Genomic DNA, 20,356 nt, shown 5'->3' with positions numbered 1-20,356 from the left:
TGGGTTCCTCGGATCTATGCACTTGCGTCTTAAACATTTTAATCGTTACATCGCTAGTGTGCTACCTAGTGGTTAGAGCGTTGGACTAGAAACCGGGAAGGTTGCAAGTTCAAACCCCCGAGCTGACAAGGTACAAATCTGTTGTTCTGCCCCTGAACAGGCAGTTAATCCACTGTTCCTAGGCCGTCATTGAAAATAAGAATTTGTTCTTAACTGACTTGCCTAGTTAAATAAAGGTAAAAAAAATAAAAAGTATACTGCATTTTACTATACCGGTATTGGTATTACTTTACATTCTAACATAATTTTGTTTAATTAAATGATTCTGTAGTTCTTGCAGTAATCCGTTTTTATCAGCAGTACAAAACTGCTACAGCTGAGAACTGCTAGCTGAATGCTAGCACAACTAGTCAACAACTTCAGAGTAGAGACCCTCAGAAATCGTCCGACTGCCCTTTTATTAAGATCTGCAAATTAACCCGAAAGTACACGGTCAAAGATGATGATGGTGATAATATTCTGATATTCTTTATTTTATAGAGGCATACTAAGACAAAATGCACTTGACAGTGTTTAAATTATAACAAATTTGTGCAGGAAATTTAAGAAATTGAAGAAAAATATGGAAGGCGAAGGCTGGAATTGAACAAATAACTACAGAAATAGCAACCATTGATCGAGTACCCGAGTTTGAGGCTACAAAATTAGTATTTCGTTGTTCTACAAATAAGACTACTTCACTTTCAGCAATGTCTTACTATTTTTGGTGGTTGTTTGTTTGAACAGTATAAAGCAATCAGAATGGAGAAAGCCCCAATTTTAAAACCACTTAGAATGAATTTGAAACGTCAAATAGCTTCATACCGTCAATGACAAAAATAGTGTGATATGATATATTGGCCATATTGCCCAGCGCTAAGGCCCAGTGTGCCTTATTTCCATTTTATTATCCAGGGAATATATGTTTTATTGTGATGTATGGGTACTTAAGCTTCATTTACATGTCGTTCTAATACACTGGGTCAATCTTCTTCTTTTTTTCTCATCTGGCGTGGAGTTGGATTGTTTGTTCACGATATCACAAGTAGAGATACTGTGTTCCTGGAACTCCACACTGCCAAAATATTTGAAGCTGTTGAATCTAACACTGAAGTCCCCGTCCCCGTCCCCCCTTTTGCGACAGCTACCTTGCATCCAAGAGAGCCTGGCCTATTTTTCAACTCGCTCTGTTTCCCTCCAAGCTATAGAGCGGTGGCGGAACAGTGGCGAGCCATGCAGTGTTTTATGGCTGATTTATCACACGTGGGAGGGTCTAGTAGCCTATCATGCTCTACAAATGTGCCTGGGTTTTAGGCACACATGCTGTGGAGGGTAAAACACGATAGAGCCTCGAATTGCACACCTTCGATTTTTGTTTTGTTCTTACAGTCCATATTTGTGATTATTTTGACATTGTGCAGGCTTTCAGTCAACTATGAAAATAAAGGATGGCACGATGATGGTGGGCTAACAATCAGATTTGAATATTGGCCTTTGCTGTTCTGTTTGTCCTCTTTCAGACATATCCCAAGGGTGTCTGTGACAGTTGCACTACCACTGCTCTCAATCATGGTGTGTGTGTGTGTGTGCGCTCTGATTTAATACCAAGCCATTTTGTATTGGTATCTAGGCGAAGGAAGGCACCCTTGCTTTAATTACCAGCGTTTTCTATACACGCTCGGCTGTGTGGATGAGTCATCCGTCACAGAAAATGCACAGCGAGCGTGATTCACACTCTGTAATGCAATATCAAAGTGCTGCTGTTTTTTTCACCCTAGAGTTACAGATAAGTTGTCGGTCTGACAGGCCTGGCGGTGAAGACGAGCACCTCACAGCCCCGGAGACACACAGGGCTATCGAGTGTTTCAGCCCCTGGGAGGCCAACTGTCACCTTTACACCCCCACTATTTCAGCAAGAGAATTCACAAGAGATGGAGACAGATTTGACCATTCAGATGACAAAATGCAAGACTTTTGTTAAAATTAAACAACAAAAATGAAAATATAGCTAATCATGTCTAATATATTTGTCCTCCAAATCCACCCACCTAGAAATGGCTGTGGAATATTCCCATCCTATTGCCACAACTGATCTCTTAAGGTATTGGCCAGAGAAGGGCTTGATTAAAAAGGGGGATGGGAGGTAGGTAGACTGGCCCATTGCCGTGACGACTTGGTAACATTAAGCCTTAGCAGTATTCAGAGTCACGTCAGTGCCTGGAACAATGGCATCCAATCCATCATGATTTTGTGACCATTCACTCTGCATATAGCCTAATACAGCTAACTACCGCTAGTGACTTCTACAACTAGTCCTAATTACATTGAAGAGCGATTTTTTTCTTAGAGGAAAAACGATATATTTTTTAAACGTGCACAATGGATTTAACATTATTTTGGGTTATGTAAAAGTTCTGCAAAGCCTATCTTGTGTGGGAAATATTTAGAAATATTATTCTCAATGAACTCCTCCTACTCATTGAGAGTATTTAGACTATAAATATATTTAGACTATAAAATATATTCCTAAAAGCTTTTTGTCGTAAATTTGACGGTGTTCATTTTTACTTGTTTTACAGGTTGGAATGTATGGGACAGTGGCTGCTTTAATCCATTATCCTCTCTGGGATGATGTAACGCTGACATAACCTGCAACATGAGGAGTTTTAAGGTGCCAGTGGCAGTTAGTACCAGCCAGAGCTCACTTAATCACCATTGATCACCAGATCCATCCAGATTTGTCCGATATCAGCTTCTGTGAACTGAAAGTGAAAACATTGGTCTGTGAGAGAGGTCGCCTGGGCAGCTCTACTTCAAGTTCCCTTAAGGTCACCCATGTCAATGTCGGCAGGTTCTCCCACCGCTACCATGGCCTCTTCACAAAAACATGGATGAAAATGGTGATTTTAAACATGACGACATTAAACAGGATGGGGACAAAGGGCCTCAAAGGTCTGGTTCCAGAGTGAACCTGTCCCAGAAGAGGCAGGCAACAGTGGGATTGGCAGTTGTAGCACATCTTGCTTGGTCAGTTCACTCCTGAGAGACCCCAGGATGATGCACACTAGTCTGAGCTCTCTGACAGACTTGTGATATCTCACATCGCACGGGTGTAGTTGTGCGGACTTAAGGAGTGGACAATGAACAGAACAAAGAAGTATGAAGGTCTGCGTTCCGAGGGGAAGCCCCCGGCTGAAGTCCCTATAGGTTGGCAGCGGAGGATCACCCACAGCGGGGTTGTCTACATAAGGTAAGACCTACTCTACCTGTATTTAAACTAACCTGGGGCCCATCTGCCCAATCAGAATTTAGGCTAATGACTTCTTTCATTCTACAGGAAGATTTTCATGTAACTTGTCTGTAACCATTTGAAATGTGTTTGTTGAACAGGTTCCTTCATACAGGATAAAAAATAAAAATAAAACTTTTATTTGCGTATTAGGCCCACTACACCCTTTCAATTGTCCTTTTGTTTTATATTCTCAGAGATGCTTGTCATTAGGGATGTAACGATTCACTGATACGCATCGGTCCCCTATTTGACATGTTTAAGTGTTTTTTTTTTTGTCTCCCGAGTGACGCAACGGTCTAAGGCACTGCATATCAGTGCTAGAGGCGTCACTACAGACCCTGGATCGATTCCAGGCTGTGTCGCAACCGGCCGTGATTGGGAGTCCCATAGGGCGGCGCACAATTGGCCCAGCGTCGTTAGGGTTTGGCCGGGGTAGGCCGTCGTTGTAAATAAGAATTTGTTCTTAACTGACTTGCCTAGTTCAATAAATAAAATAAAAAGTTATGATCAGTCCGCGGAACCCAAACCGATCCAAATGTAGCATCTGTCAGAAAATCTATTCAAACGTTACGAACCTCTGATTTACTCAAATGTTTTGCTCCCATTTGTACTTTCTACCTTCCAAAAAGACCCCATATTTTGTCACAACTGATGCGTCCTTCCCTCCAGTGTCGAACTGTAACTGTGTTGACAGTCATTGATAAACAAGTCATCGTGCATGCCGAACAACCCCAGGGAATATCAGTAGCCTAAACAAACTACACAATGTGCCCAGCTTCGCAAGGTAGGCGGCATGTTCCTAATCTTGCACGTCTATTCTGCGGGCATCTTCAGCATTCAAATGCTAAAATTGCTTGCGCGATATTAGGTTGTCACTCAACTAATAAAGCCTGTGTAATTATGCACTATTGAAAATGTGTGTTTTACAGGAATAATAGGAAGTTACCGGAGACAACACTCATCTTGCTGTAGGCTACCTGCTGAATGGGACCTACAAAACGATTTATTTTGATTGTTCAGGTTCAGGCTTTAATAAATGTCTATATGGTCATTTTTCGATATACAGGAAAAGGGATATAATTTTATAACGAGGACAGCAATCACCTTTGTTGGGTGTGCTGCGTGGCCAAAGTGAGAGAAGTTCACTCTGTAAAACTTGAAAACAGTCAAAACCATATGATTTGGAGATGGCGTGAAATCCAAAGTTGTCTTATTTGTTCATTGGGTATGTTAAGCTGGCACTTAACAAACTAGTTTACACACACACACACCACACACACACAGCAAGCTGGTACTTAACAAACTGTACAGGCTATAAACAAGCAGGAAAACTTGTATGTGGATGCTGTTTTTCTGGTTGCTGGTGATTTTTTTAAATTCCACGTTAAGACACGCGATGCCCAACTTCCATCAACATGTCTCCTTTCTGACTAGGGGTGATAAATTCCTAGACCACTGTTATTCGACCCCCATGCATGCATACAAGGCCCTCCCTCATTCACCATTTGGCGAATCAGATCATGACTCTGTACTCCTGTTTACTGTTTATAAGCAGAAGCTCACCAGACTCCGATATTTTTGCTACAGGACTGCTTTGCTAGCGCTGCTTGGAATATGTTTTGAGAATCCGCCGATAACATCGAGCGAACCACCTCCGTTATTGGCTTCGTTAGGAAATGCATCAGCGACATTGTCCCCACAGTGCAGATGTTCTGCTTCCCCAATCAAAAGCCCTGGATTAACACTGAGGATGGCGCTAAGCTAGCGCACAGGGCTGCCGATCACAACCCGGAGGCTACTGCTGAGGAAAGGAACAAGTACAAGAAGTCCACCGGTGACCTCTGCAGAGTCATCAAACAAGCAAAAGGACAATATGGGAATAAGGTGGAAATATCAAAATCAAACTCTGTCACATGCGCCGAATACAACAGTGCAGTTCAAGAAGAGCTAAGAAAAATATTTAGCAAATAAAGTAAAAAAATGTAATAAAAATAACATTAACGAGGCTATATACAGGGGTTACTGGGACCGTGTCAGTGTGCGGGGGTACAGGTTAGTTGAGGTAATTTGTACATGTAGGGGGGTGAAGTGACTATGCATAGATAATAAACAGTGAGTAGCAACAGTCGTACAAAACAAATGGAGAGGGGGGGGTCACTGTAATAGTCCGGTGGCTATTTGATTAATTGTTCAGCAGTCTTATGGCTTGGTGGGGTAGAAGCTGTTAAGGAGCCTTTTGGTCCTAGATTTGGGGCTCTGGTACTGCTTGCTGTACGGTAGCAGAGAAAGTCTTTGACTTTGGTGACTGGAGTCTCTGACAATTTTATGGGCTTTCCTCTGACACCGCCTATTATATAGGTCCTGGATGGCAGGAAGCTTGGCCCCAGTGATGTACTGGGCCGTACACACTACCCTCTGTAGCGCCTTAAGGTCAGATGCCGAGCAGTTGCCATACCAGGCGGTGATGCAACCGGTCAGGATGCTCTCGATGGTGCAGCTGTAAAACCTTTTGAGGATCTGAGGACCCATGCCAAATCTTTTCAGTGTCCTGAGGGGGAATAAACTTGTCGTGCCCTCTTCACGACTGTCTTGGTGTGTTTGGACCATGATAGTTCGTTGGTGATGTGGACATCAAGGAACTTGAAACTCTCGACCCGCTCCACTACAGCCCTGTTTCAAAGCACTTCATGGCTACCGACGTAAGTGCTACGGGTATGTAATGATTTAGGCAGGTTACCTTCGCTTCCTTGGGCACAGGGACTATGGTGGTCTGCTTGAAACATGTACAGTTGAAGTCGGAGGTTTACATACACCTTAGCCAAATACATTTAAACTCAGTTTTTCACAATTCCTGACATTTAATCCTAGTAAAAATCCCGGTGTTTAGGTCAATTAGGATCACCACTTTATTATAAGAATGTGAAATGTCAGAATAATATTAATTTATTTCAGTTTTAATTTATTTCATCACATTCCAAGTGGGTCACAAGTTTACATACACTCAATTAGTATTTGGTAGCATTGCCTTTAAATTGTTTAACTTGGGTAGCCTTCCACAAGCTTCCCACAATCATTTGGGTGAATTTGGGCCCATTCCTCCTGACAGAGCTGGTGTAACTGAGTCAGGTTTGTTGGCCTCCTTGCTCGCACACACTTTTTCAGTTCTTCCCACAAATTTTCTATGGGATTGAGGTCGGGGCTTTGCGATGGCCACTCCAATACCTTAACTTTGTTGTCCTTAAGCCATTTTGCCACAACTTTGGAAGTATGCTTGGGGTCATTGTCCATTAGGAAGACCCATTTGCGACCTAGCTTTAACTTCCTGACTGATGTCTTGAGATGTTTCAATATATCCACATAATTTTCCTGCCTCATAAAGCCATCTATTTTATGAAGTGCACCAGTCCATCCTGCAGTAAAGCATCCCCACAACATGATGCTGCCACCCCCGTGCTTCACGGTTGGGCTAGTGTTCTTCGGCTTGCAAGCCTCCCCCTTTGTCATCCAAACATAACGATGGCCATTATGGCCAAACAGTTCTGTTTCATCAGACCAGAGGACATTTCTCCAAAAAGTACGATCTTTGTCCCCATGTGCAGTTGCAAACCGTAGTTTGGCTTTTTTTATGGCGGTTTTGGAGCAGTGGCTTCTTCCTTGCTGAGCGGACTTTCAGGTTATGTTGATATAGGATTTGTTTTACTGTGGATATAGATACTTTTGTACCCGTTTCCTCCAGCATCTTCACAAGGTCTGGGATTGTTCTGGGATTGATTTGCACTTTTCTCACCAAAGTACGTTAATCTCTAGGAGACAGAACGCGTCTCCTTCCTGAGCGTTATGACCGCTGCGTGGTCCCATGGTGTTTATACTTGCGTACTATTGTTTTTACAGATGAACGTGGTACCTTCAGGCATTTGGAAATTGCTCCCAAGGATGAACCAGACTTGTGGAGGTGTATCATTTTTTTTGAGGTCTTGGCTGATTTCTTTTGATTTTCCATTGATGTCAAGCAAAGAGGAACTGAGTTTAAAGGTAGACCTTGAAATACATCCACAGGTGCACCTCCAATTGACTCAAATTATATCAATTAGCCTATCAGAAGCTTCTAAAGCCATGACATAATTTTCTGGAATTTTCCAAGCTGTTTAAAGGCACAGTCAACTTAGTCTTTGCACAAAGTAGATGTCCTAACTGACTTAACAAACTATAGTTTTGGCAACTTCTTGATGCTACCCATCCCTTTAGCGAGATAATTGTCATCAAAAACCGCTGAATTGCATAGCGCCACATTCAAATAATATTACTAAAAATATTTATTCATGAAATCAGAAGTGCAATATTGCAAAACACACCTTAGCCTTTTGTTAATCCACCTGTCGTGTCAGATTTTGAAAATGTGCTTTACAGCGAAAGCAATCCAAGCATTTGTGTAAGTTTATCGATCGCTCGGCAAAACATTATGAACACCTAGCATCAAGTAGTTTGGTCAAGAAAATCAGAAAAGCAATCAAATCAATCTTTTACCTTTTGATCTTCGGATGTTTGCACTCACGAGACTCCCAGTTACACAATAAATGTTCCTTTTTTTCCATAAAGATTATTTTAATATCCAAAATACCTCCGTTTGTTTGGCACGTTATGTTCAGAAATCCACAGGAAAGAACAGTCACGACAATGCAGACATTCCAAATAGTATCCGTAATGTCCACAGAAACATGTCAAGCGTTTTTTTAATAATCAATCCTCAGGTTGTTTTTAAAATATATAATCGATAATATATCAACCGCAGCTGACTTAAGTAGGAGAGAGAAAGGCAATGGCTGCCCAAACTATGTTGCGCAAAGCGAAACGCTGCTGGCACCCGGCCATACAATGACGCGATGTTATCTTTCTCGCTCATTTTTCAAAATAAAAGCCTGAAACTATGTCTAAAGACTGACACCTTGAGGAAGTGATAGGAAAAGGAATCTGGTTGATATCCCTTTAAATGGAGCAAAGGCAGGCTATGGAACATGGAGTTTTCAAAATAGAAGCCACTTCCTGGTTTGATTTTCCTCAGGGTTTCGCCTGCAATATCAGTTCTGTTATACTCACAGACAATATTTTGACAGTTTTTGAAACTTTAGAGTGTTTTCTATCCTAATCTGTCAATTATATGCATATTCTAGCATCTGGTCGTGAGAAAAAGGCTGTTTACTTTGGGAACGTTATCTTTCCAAACATAAAAATAGCGACCCTAGCTTCAAGAGGTTTTAACAAGAAATTTGTGGAGTGGTTGGAAAAACAAGTTTTAATGACTCCAACCTAAGTGTATGTTAACTTCCGACTTCAACTGTAGGTATTACAATCTCAGTCAGGGATTGAAATTGTCAGTTTAGACACTTGTCAGTTGGTCCGCACATGCTTTGAATACACGTCCTGATAATCCATCTGGCCTCACGGCTTTGTGAATGTTGACCTGTTTAAAGGTCTTGCTCACATCGGCTACCGAGAGCGTTATCACACAGTCATCCAGAACAGCTGGTGCTCTCGTGCATGCTTCAGTGTTGCTTGCCTCAAAGTGAGCATAAAAGGCCTTAAGTTTGTCTGGTAGGCTCGGGTCACTGGGCAGCTCGCGTCTGAGTTTCCCTTTGCAGTCCGTAATAGTATTCAAGCCCTGCCGCATCCGATGAGCGTCAGAGTCGGGGTAGGAGGATTCAATCTTAATCCTGTATTGACGCTTTGCTTGTTTGATGGTTTGTCTGAGGGCATAGCGGGATTTCTTATGCGTGTCCGGATTAGTGTCCCGCTCCTTGAAAGCGGCAGCTCTAGCCTTTAGCTCGATGCGGATGTTGCCTGTCATCCATAGCTTCTTGTTGGGATATGTACGTACGGTCGTTGTGGGGATGTCGTTGATGCACTTATTGATGAAGCCGATGACTGAAGTGGTATACTCCTCAAAGCGATTAGATGAGTCCCAGAACATATTCCAGTCTGTGCTTGCAAAACAGTCCTGTAGCGTAGCATCCGCGTCATCTGACCACTTCCGTATTGAATGAGTCACTGGTACTACCTGCTTTCATTTTTGCTTATAAGCAGGAATCAGGAGGATATAATTATGGTCAGATTGACTGAATGCTGGGCGGGGGAGAGCTTTGTATGCATTAGAGTTGGTTGAGTGTGGTCTTAATGCCAGCATCGGTCTGTGGTGGTAAATAGACGGCTACGAATAATATAAATGACTCTCTTGGTAGATAGTGTGGTCTACAGCTTATCATAAAATGGTCTGTCTCAGGCGAGCAATACCTCAAGACTTCTTTAATATTAGACATCGCGCACCAGCTGTTATTGACAAAAATACACACACCCCCACCCCTCGTCTTACCAGACATAGCATCTCTCTTTTGCCGGTGCATGCAAAATCCCGCCAGCTCTATATTATCCTTGTTGTCTTTCAGCCAAGACTGTGAAACATAAGATATTACAGTTTTTAATGTCCCGTTGGTAGGATAATCGTAATCGTAGGTCATCAAATTTATTTTCCCATGATTGCATGTAAGCAAGTAGAACGGAAGGCAGTGGGAGTTTACCCGATCGCCTACGGATTCCCAGAAGGCAGCTCGATCTACGTCCTCTTTTCCTAAGTCTTTTCTTCACGCAAATGACAGGGATCTGGGCCTGTTCCCGGGAGAGCTGTAGGTCCTTCTCGTCGGATTTGTTAAAGGATAAAGCTTCTTCCGATTCGTGGTGAATAATCGCTGTTCTGATGTCCAGAAGTTATTTTCGGTCATAAGAGACAGTAACAGCAGCATTATGAACAAAATGATGAGAACTACATTGAAATGTGTTTCACTTATATTGGGACTTGTTCCTTTCCTCAGCCATAGTGTGTTATATGTGCAAAAGTACTATCTCACAACTCGATGAAACCTTCACTCTTCCGCAGACATTTTAGAAACAAAACATGCCAATTTGAAAAATAAGCCACGGGAGTTTTTTGAGTGAGAATTAAGGCTTTCGAGTAATAAGACATGTATAAAAGCAACAGATACCATTAATAAGAAGGGGCTAGAAGCATCTTATATGGTGAGCTACTGAGTGGCTAGGACAGGCAATCCCCATGCTATTGTGGAGGACTTAATTCTTCCTCCTGCCGTGAATATGGCTGGGGGAAATGGCCCAAAAAACTATATAGACAATGCCTTCGTCAAACAACACTGTTTCACGGCGCATCAGTGACATGGCAGGAGATGTTTTGAAACAATTACTGCTTCGCATACAAGCTAGTGAATTATATGGGTTACAGCTGGATGAGTCAACAGACGTGGCGGGCCTGGCACAGCTCCTGGTATATGTCCCTTACGTTTATGGGGGGTCAATTAAGGAAGACATCCTCTTCTGCAAACCAACAACGGGAGAGGATATTTTTAAAGTACTGGACAGCTTTGTGACATCAAATGGTCTTTGGCCGTGACAGTGAGACGTAGTCGAGTGGTAACGTGCGTGCAATCAGTTGCTCCTGACGCCACTTGGGTACACTGCAGCATCCACCGAGAGGCTCTTGCTGCCAAGGGAATGCCTGACAGCTTGAAAGATGTTTTGGACACTACAGTGAAAAGGGTTAACTTTGTTAAAACAAGGCCCCTGAACTCCCGTGTATTTTCTGCACTATGCAATGATATGGGCAGCGACCATGTAACGCGGTTACAATATACAGATGTGCGCTGGTTATCAAGGGGAAAAGTATTGACGTTTTTTTTTTTTTTATTATTGAGAGATGACCTTAGTTTTCTTTACGGACTATAATTTTCACTTGTCTGACCGCTTGCATGAGGCCAGTCGTGTGAGAAACTCATCATATCTGGGTGATGTTTTCTCTCGCCTGAATGATCTATGATTACAGAGACTCTCCGCAACTATATTCGATGTGCGAGACAAAATTGAGGCTACGATTAAGAAGTTGGAGCTCTTCTCTGTTTGCGTTAACAAGGACAACACACAGGTCTTTCCATCATTGTATGATTTTTTTGGTGTGCAAATATACTCAAGTTTACGGACAATAGAGGTCGACCGATTATGATTTTTCAACGCCGATACTGATTATTGCAGGACCAAAAGAAGCCGATTCCGCTTTTTAAAATGTATTTTTATTTAATTGTAATAATGACAATTACAACAATACCGAATGAACACTTATTTTAACTTAATATAATACATCAATAAAAATCAATTTAGCCTCATAAATAATGAAACATTCAATTTGGTTTAAATAATGTTAAAAACAAAGTGTTGGAGAAGTAAATATGTGCAATGTAAGAAAGCTAACGTTTGAGTCCCTTGCTTAGAACATGAGAACATATGAAAGCTGGTGGTTCCTTTTAACATGAGACTTCAATATTCCCAGGTAAGAAGTTTTAGGTTGTAGTTAATATTGTATTTATATGACTATTTCTCTCTCTACCATTTGTATTTCATATACCTTTGAGTATTGGATGTTCTTATAGGCACTTTAGTATTGCCAGTGTAAAAGTATAGCTTCCGTCCCTCTCCTCGCCCCTACCTGGGCTCGAACCAGGAACACATCGACAACAGCCACACTCAAAGCAGCGTTACTCATCGCTCCACAAAAGCCGCGGCCCTTGCAGGGCAAGGGGAACAACTACTCCAAGTCTCAGAGCGAGTGACGTTTGAAACGCTATTAGCGCGCACCCGCTAACTAGCTAGCTATTTCACATTGGTTACACCAGCCATTAGGCTGATAGGCTTGAAGTCGTAAACAGCGTTGTGCTTGCGAAGAGCTGTTGGCAAAACGCACGAAAGTGCTGTTTAAATGAATGCTTACGAGCCTGCTGCTGCCAACCATCGCTCAGTCAGACTGCTCTATCAAATCATAGACTTAATTATAACACAATAACACACAGAAATACGAGCCTTAGGTCATTAATATGGTCGAATCCGGAAACTATAATTTAGAAAACAAAACGTTTATTTCAGTGAAATACGGAACCGTTTCGTTTTTTTATCTAACGGGTGGCATCCCTAAGTCTAAATATTCCTGTTACATTGTACAACCTTCAATGTTATGTCATAATTCTGTAAAATTCTGGCAAATTAGTTCGCAATGAGCCAGGCTGCCCAAACTGTTGCATATACCCGGACTCTGCGTGCCATGAACGCAAGAAAAGTGACACAATTTCACCTGGTTAATATTGCCTGCTAACCTGGATTTCTTTTAGCTAAATATGCAGGTTTAAAAATATATACTTCTGTGTATTGATTTTAAGAAAGGCATTGGTGTTTATGGTTAGGTACAGTCTTGCAACGATTGTGCTTTTTTTGCAAATGCGCTTTTGTTAAATCATCCCCCAGCATTGCATCGATTATATGCAACGCAGGACACACTAGTTAAACTAGTAATATCATCAACCATGTGTAGTTAACTAGTGCTTATGATTGATTGATTGTTTTTATAAGATAGGTTTAATGCTAGCTAGCAACTTACCTTGGCTTATACTGCATTCACGTAACAGGCAGGCTCCTCGTGGAGTGCAGTGGGAGGCAGATGGTTCGAGCGTTGGACTAGTTAACCGTAAGGTTGCAAGATTGAATCCCAGAGCTGACAAGGTAAAAATCTGTCGTTCTACCCCTGAACAGGGCAGTTAACCCACTGTTCCTAGGCCGTCATTGAGAATAAGAATGTGTTCTTAACTGACTTGCCTAGTTAAATAAAGTGTAAAAAAAACGGCAACATCGGGGTCCAAAAATACCGATTTCCGATTGTTATGAAAACTTGAAATCGGCCCTAATTAATTGGCCATTCCGATTAATCGGTCAACCTCTAACGGACAATGTCAAATGTGATATAGCGAAGCATCTAAGTGAGTTGGGTGCGCCATTATGCAGGTACTTTCTCGAAAAGGATGACACAAACAACTGGATTTGTTATCCCTTTCATGCACTGCCTCCAGTCCACTTAGCTTACAATGATGTCAAAAAAACATTTGAGAGTGCGCTGACCCTGGTGCTAGAGGGGGTACGCAACTGGAGGTTGAATATTTGAAGGGGTACGGGACTATAAAATGTTCGGTAACCACTGGTCCTAAGTGAATTCTGGAGATATTCAGAATATGAATGTAATCTATTACTAGCAAGTTATTAATTTCATGTACCTTGTTTCTTAACCTGTTGATCCTACTTGAGACGCAGACGTCTCAAGTAGGCACCTGGAAATGCAAATGCGCTACGCTAAATGTACTCGTTAACCTACATATATTAACGTGGGATATTTTGACCACTTTTCTGGGATGCTTGCTTGTTTTCTTAGCTCTCTCTGGGAAGCTTAGCAGAAGTAGATATTCTCATGTTATTTATGTTAGTGCATGGTGAGCTGCACACAGTGGACTTCCAACTAGGGCACACTGGCTCATTGCTAACAGCATAAATCTGATTCATAGACACGTGATTGCTGCATACAATAGCGGTAGGATCAGCAGAGGCATTCAGGGCAGTTAGGGGGACATAAATCAGGTTACTTACATTGTCTACCTATGCCCCTGGTATAATGTACATTTGCTAAAGCATTATGATGACTCAGCGACACAATGGTAGGGATTAACTGGGCTGGGGCATTGAAGTCATTGTCTCAACTCAGCCTTATAATGCTGTGAAAGGATTCAGGAACCAAAATCATTTGGATGGATCCCATCCTCCTTATAAAGTGTGTTTTGTTTCCAAAAGGTATTGAAATTGTCAACAAAAGTTATACCCATTGAGCTGCACCTAGCCAGTTGTGAAGAGAAAGAATCCTGCTAAAGCGTTCAATGCCATGATTCAGAGAGGCCACAGGGCCAGATATGATGGGTCTTTTATTAGTGTCTAGCAGATAGTCAATCAGCTCTTTGAAATCCTGTTTCAACTGTTCAGAACTGCCCTTCATAATGTCATTTAAACCCACCAATACTACGATATAATCGATGTCCTGGCGTAGTACGTTCAGGAGCAGCTTAGTATTGTCATTTACTCGAGCTCTGGGATAGGACACTGTTTTTGCACGAGGAACAGTCACATTTTCTTACCTTGGAGCTGCCCAAAATCACAGCTGGCAAGAAGGACAAGGAAATCTGCCCACTCCCACTTTTCACAGGATGGTGCAGGCCTCCAGACTCCCCGCTTGATCCAGAGTAGGGATCAAAGGTTGCCAACGTCGACTTCTAAATCGTAGGAGTAGGCACGGCGGCTGCAGACACAGGTACCCCCAGCGACGAAGGTGTAGGAAGCTCAGGCTACAGCGCGACAAAACTATTCAATATTTGTATCCGCTCCGGACCTCTCTTTGGGAATGTAGACGTTTTTGGAGATGTTTTTGTAGATCTTTTTGGCTTCCGCGGCTCGTGACGTGACGATCTTTGATTGCCATGCTCCTTTTGCTGTGCTCCTTCAACTCTATCAGATGGGGGAGGAGAGGCAGAGATGGCTCCGGGCAACGAACTCCGGGCAACACCAGCCAGTCAGATAATGATAAACAACAAGACGGAGATTCGTCCAACATGCACAAACGCCGTCAAGCCACTTGCGGAGAAAAGGTAAACATTCCACTCTGCATTTTCCCCAGTTTCTTACATTGACTGGCTACCTGCGTGATTAAAGAAGCCACCTCAAGACTATAATCCTTGCTGCAATGAAACTCTGAGTGATCCAGTTTTTCCCGAACAAAGCGTTGTGAATACAGCTCCTACAGCGCTGGAGCCATTCATTTACTTTTTCAGAGAGGTCTCCATTGGAAAACTCATCTGGGACTAACTTCGTTAGCTTGATGGCTAACGGTAGCAGCTTAGCTTGGTTAGCTGCTCTTTCAAGCCGACTTTAAGAATCCATGAAAAAACTATTTTGTTATTTATGTTTAACAAAGATTGGTTATGTTTTAGTTAAAATAACAAACTGAGTGGTTTCCAGTATACAGTGTTCAGCTGCGCACTCTGACGTCAGGACCAACAATGTAATCCCAAAGGTGTTCTATGGGGTTGAGGTCAGGGCTCTGTGCAGGCTAGTCAAGTTCTTTCACACCAATCTCAAGATACACTTTCTGTATGGACCTCGCTTTGTGGACAGGGGCATTGTCATGCTGAAACAGGAAAGGGACTTCTCCAAAATGTTGCCACAAAGTTGGAAGCACAGAGTCATCTAGAATGTCTTGTATGCTGTAGCGGTAAGATTTCACTGGAACTAAGGGGCCTAGCCCGCACCATGAAAAACAGTCCCAGACCATTATTCCTCCTCCACCAAACTTTACATTTGGCACTATGCATTTGGGCAGGTAGTACTCACCTGGCATCCGGCAAATGCAGATTAGTCCGTAGGACTGGCAGATGGAGAAGGGTGATTCATCAATCCAGAGTCCAATGACGGCAATCTTTACACCACTCCAGCCGATGCTTGGCATTGCGCATGGTGATCTTACGCTTGTGCGCGGTGGCTCGGCCATGGAAACCCATTTCATGAAGTTCTCGACAAACAGTTATTGTGCTGACGTTGCTTCCAGGGGCAGTTTGAAACTCTGTAGTGGGTGTTGCAACCAAGGACAGATGGTATTTACGCTCTATGCGCTTAAGCACTTGTTTTGGGAGGATGTGTGGCCTACCACTTCATGGCTGAGCCGTTGTTGCTCCTAGACGTTTCCACTTCACTGGAAGCAGTTTCCTCTGCTTAGAGCAACAGTGAAGTGGGCAGGGCAGTACTGATTTCTTATCTTACATCTGCAAGCAGAGTCTACATCAGGCAGTATGGCATTGTCTCCCTCAATCTGTGCAATGGTTACTGCTATAGGTTTCATGACTTTCAGGCTGCTTACCACTCTCTCCAAAAATACATTATCCAGGAGGATCATCTTGATGGGACTGGCCATATCGGAAGACTGATACGGACATTTCTTGGAGAGACTCCTTTCCCTCCAGGAGACTGTCAAACATGACAACATCACCCCAACAAGTGTTGCTGGGCAGCTTCAATGTGGTGCTCTTATTCTTCTCACTTTGCTTGGTGAGGTAGATTGCTGCTTTTCACTGCTATGATGTCCTTGATGAGCAGAATCAATGCATGACCAGCACAGCCAATGGATGTGATGTGTGGATAGGACTCCTCCACTTTAGACCAAGCAACTTTCATGTTTGCAGCATTGTCTGTCACCAGTGCAAATACCTTCTGTGGTCCAAGGTCATTGATGGCTGCCTTCAGCTTATCTGCGATGTAGTGACCGGTGTGACTGTTGTCCCTTGTTTGTGCTCTTGTAGAAATCAGGTTGAGGGGCGGAGATGTAGTTAATTATTCTTTCCCCATGAACATTTGACTATCCATCAGAGATGATTGCAATAGTCTGCTTTCTCTATGATTTGCTTGACCTTCACTTGAACTCTGAACTCGGCATCCATCAAATTAGTAGATAAAGCATGTCTGGTTGGAGGGGTGTATGCTGGGTGAAGAACATTCGGAAATCTCTTCCAATACACATTCTCTGTGAGCATCTGAGGTGAACCAGTTGCATACATAGCTCGAGCAAGACATTCATCAGCATTTCTCTGACTACGTTCCTCCATTGAGTCAAATAAACTTCTGATTCCAGGAGGACCATGAGTTGTTGCTATCGATAAGATGTCTGATCTATCATTTTCACCTCAAATAGAAGTAGAGGGACTTTTGTCAGAGGTTGCTTGTTGTGAGCGAGGAGGGAATTTTATGCTCTTTCCCAGATGATTCTGCATCTTTGTTGCATTCTTCACATATGATTTGGCACAGTATTTGCAAATGTACACAGCTTTTCCTTCTACATTAGCTGCAGTGAAATGTCTCCACATCAGATGGTGTTTTTTCTGTAAAGATTAGGAAAAATGAATTTCAAAAAACCCAAATACAATTCCATGTACAGATAAATAATTAAGCAGTTAAACAACTCCTTTGTAAGGTAAATGTTTTAAAATGAAACGTGTATGGAAAAGGGTGAATTAACACTCCTCAGTTAGCAGGCTCAAGCCAGCTAAAACCCACATGGTAACTAACTAGCAGAAATTGTTAACAAGTTAGACATGATTTAAACACACTTTGCTGTAGGTAACTTTTTTGTTAACTAGAAAATAGTTGCCTACAGCAAAGTGTGTTTGTCATACATGTTGGTCATATAAAATATATTCACCCCGCCCAGTATTGTAATCAAAACTTGTCTCAGACAGTTTAGTAGTGTGAGCTCAATAGCATCTCATTAATGTGCAAGATCTTGATAATCAGCTGTACATGTAATCGAAGAATGCACTGTGGGAATAGTTTAATGCACTGTGGGAATGCAATGCACTGTGGGAATAGTTTAAACAAAATATGCTACAAGACCTAGACTTGCCTTATGTGTATCCCACAAAAAAGGTTCACTGTTATAAGTAAACTTTTTTTAATGAATTTAAGCAAAATTCCCCAATTCCCGGGCTTAACTTCCCATGGAAAAAATCTGGGAAAATTCTGGAAATGTACAGGGAAGCTTCTGACCATTTGCAACCCTAATTGTATCTGCCTGCTCTGGTCTGGGCACCTACGCTCGAGCCAACAGCTTGATGATACAGTGCGGGTAGGCTGTGTGGGTAGACTAGTCTACATGATGAGATGATGGATAAGAGCGAGAATATTTTTATTTGTCAAATGGCAGCCAAGCATCGATGATCATGTCACCAGAATAAGACCCTAAATATTTATTGGAAAGCAACATCAAGCTCATCACCATGCACTTTCACCACGCAGTGAAGTTTACCTGTCTAGGATTGGAGTTCCGCCAAATGCAATCAACAGAAATCTAATAATTAAATTTTCTCAAACATACAATTATTAGGCACCATTTTAAAGATAAAATTCTCGTTAATCCAACCACAGTGTCCGATTTCAAAAAGGCTTTTCGGCTAAAGCAGAACATATCATTATGTTAGGTCAGCAACTAGTCACAGAAAGCATACAGCGATTTTCCAAGCAAAGAGAGGAGTCACAAAAAGCAGAAATATTGATAAAATGAATCACTAACCTTTTGATATTCTTCATCCGATGACACTCCCGGGACAACATGTTACACAATACATGTATGTTTTGTTCGATCAAGTTCATATTTATATTCAAAAACCTCAGTTTACATTTGGCTTTGCCTCCAAAACATCCTGTGAATTTGCACAGGGCCACATCAAATCACAGAAATACTCATAATGAACATTAATAAAAGATACAAGTGTTATTTACAGATTTAAAGATATACTTCTCCTTAATGCAACCGCTGTGTCAGATTTCAAAAAAACTTTACGGAAAAAGCAAACCATGCAACAATCTGAGTATGGCGCTCAGGACATACACAACCCAAGAATATATCTGCCATGTTGGAGTCAACATAAGTCAGAAATAGCATTATAAATATTCATGTACCTTTTGATCTTTGTCAGAATGCACTACCAGGAATCCCAGTTCCACAATAAATGTTTGATTTGTTCCATAAAGTCCATCATTTATGTCCAAATTCCTCCTTTTGTTAGGGCGTTTAGTAAACAAATCGAAACTCACGAGGCGCGGGAAAGTGCAGCGGAATTGTCTGGCCGTAGAAACAAATCAAACAATATATAGAATCAATCTTTAGGATGTTCTTATCATAAATGTAATGTCCCAACCGGAGAATTCCTATGTCTGTAGAAAAGCAATGGAACGAGAGGTAACTTTCTCATGACCACGCATCACGAGACTGAGGCTGCTGGCAGACCGCTGACTCATTCACCTCTCATTCAGCCCCCCTTCACAGTAGAAGCCTGAAACAACGTTCTAAAAACTGTCGACATCTAGTGGAAGCCTTAGGAAGTGCAAGATGACCCATATCCCACTGTATATTCAATAGGGGCTGAGTTGAAAACCTACAAACCTCAGATTTCCCTCGCCCTGGTTGGATTTTTTCTCAGGTTTTTGCCTGCCATATGAGTTATTTTATACTCACAGACATCATTCAAACAGTTTTAGTGTTTTCTAATAATACTAATAATATGCATATATTAGCATCTGGGACTGAGTAGGAGGCAGTTTACTCTGGGCACGCTTTTCATCCAAACGTGAAAATGCTGCCCCCTATCCATAAGAAGTTCTGTAGTCTGTAGTCTAATAAACTGTGTGGTTTCCTGAGTCTAAGTGGGGAGGACTATACACCACATTGCGTGACTCCAAATTTTCTTTGACATGATGGTTATTATCAATATTTTCTGTCCATGAGCTGTAGTGAGAGGAAGCGTTTCAATACCAGGGCCAGTCGAGCATAACACCTTCCAGAATCCAATATTGCCACACTCCCTCCCTCCCTCCCTCCCTCTTCATCTGCCCTTTCTGGTGGGCAGATCTGGGCAACATGGCCTTGAGGGGAAGTATGTTTGAGAGCAGTGACTGTATTATACAGAGAAAATTGTGTCCTCTGAAAAACTGTGAAACGCTGTCAGGATCTGTGTTTTATGGCACCATAATTCCCCACGCGTCAGCCACTTTTCACTCCCTTACTTTCAATAAGATCTTTTTTTTTGGTGTGACGCTTGTAAAAAAATGAATTAATAAATAATATTCTCCGGAAACAAGCCTTTTAAGCTGATGACACTCTTGTTGTCATTGTGAGGTGAGCCATTGTCATGGTAATGTGGCCCTCCCATATTTTGTGAGCTTTGCTTCTTTTGCTGTGCCTGATTTACTTTATCCAGGCCATTTTGATATAATTTAATGTGTATGGATGTGTCCCATATGGTACCCTATTCCCTGTATAGTGCACTACTTTTGACCAGAACCACTTTAGGGAATAGGGGGCAATTTCTGATGCAGACTGTCTTTATGTAGCTACTGTATGCCGTTAACGTTGGTCAGTCACAGAACTTCTCTTCTTCCACTTTCCAGTCCCAGTGGCTCTTTGTTAGCCTGTCTGGAGCAGGTGAAGAGCTACCTGCTGACTGATGGCACCTGCAAGTGTGGCCTGGAGTGTCCTCTCACTGTTCACGAGGTGAGCCAGCCAGGAGA

At 42.1% G+C, this 20,356-nt stretch overlaps 1 protein-coding gene across 4 annotated transcripts in view; it reads left to right on the top strand.

Annotated features, from left to right (window-relative positions):
- Window positions 1-20,356, top strand: part of LOC110501882 (methyl-CpG-binding domain protein 5) — a 45,808-nt gene that overhangs the window by 10,581 nt on the left and 14,871 nt on the right. For all 4 annotated transcript variants that reach the window (XR_002470265.2, XR_002470266.2, XR_002470267.2 and 1 more), the window contains exons 2-3: window positions 2,619-3,289; window positions 20,237-20,339. Coding sequence is in view for 1 of the 4 variants with exons in the window: in XM_021579734.2 (XP_021435409.2) it covers window positions 3,180-3,289; window positions 20,237-20,339 (213 nt within the window). In the remaining 3 variants the exon portion in view is untranslated. The remainder of the gene's footprint in view (window positions 1-2,618; window positions 3,290-20,236; window positions 20,340-20,356) is intronic.

This window comes from Oncorhynchus mykiss, chromosome 22 (genome assembly GCF_013265735.2).
Source record: "Oncorhynchus mykiss isolate Arlee chromosome 22, USDA_OmykA_1.1, whole genome shotgun sequence".
In the NCBI taxonomy this organism is placed as follows: domain Eukaryota; kingdom Metazoa; phylum Chordata; class Actinopteri; order Salmoniformes; family Salmonidae; genus Oncorhynchus; species Oncorhynchus mykiss.
This window is presented reverse-complemented; position numbering and strand designations above follow the sequence as displayed.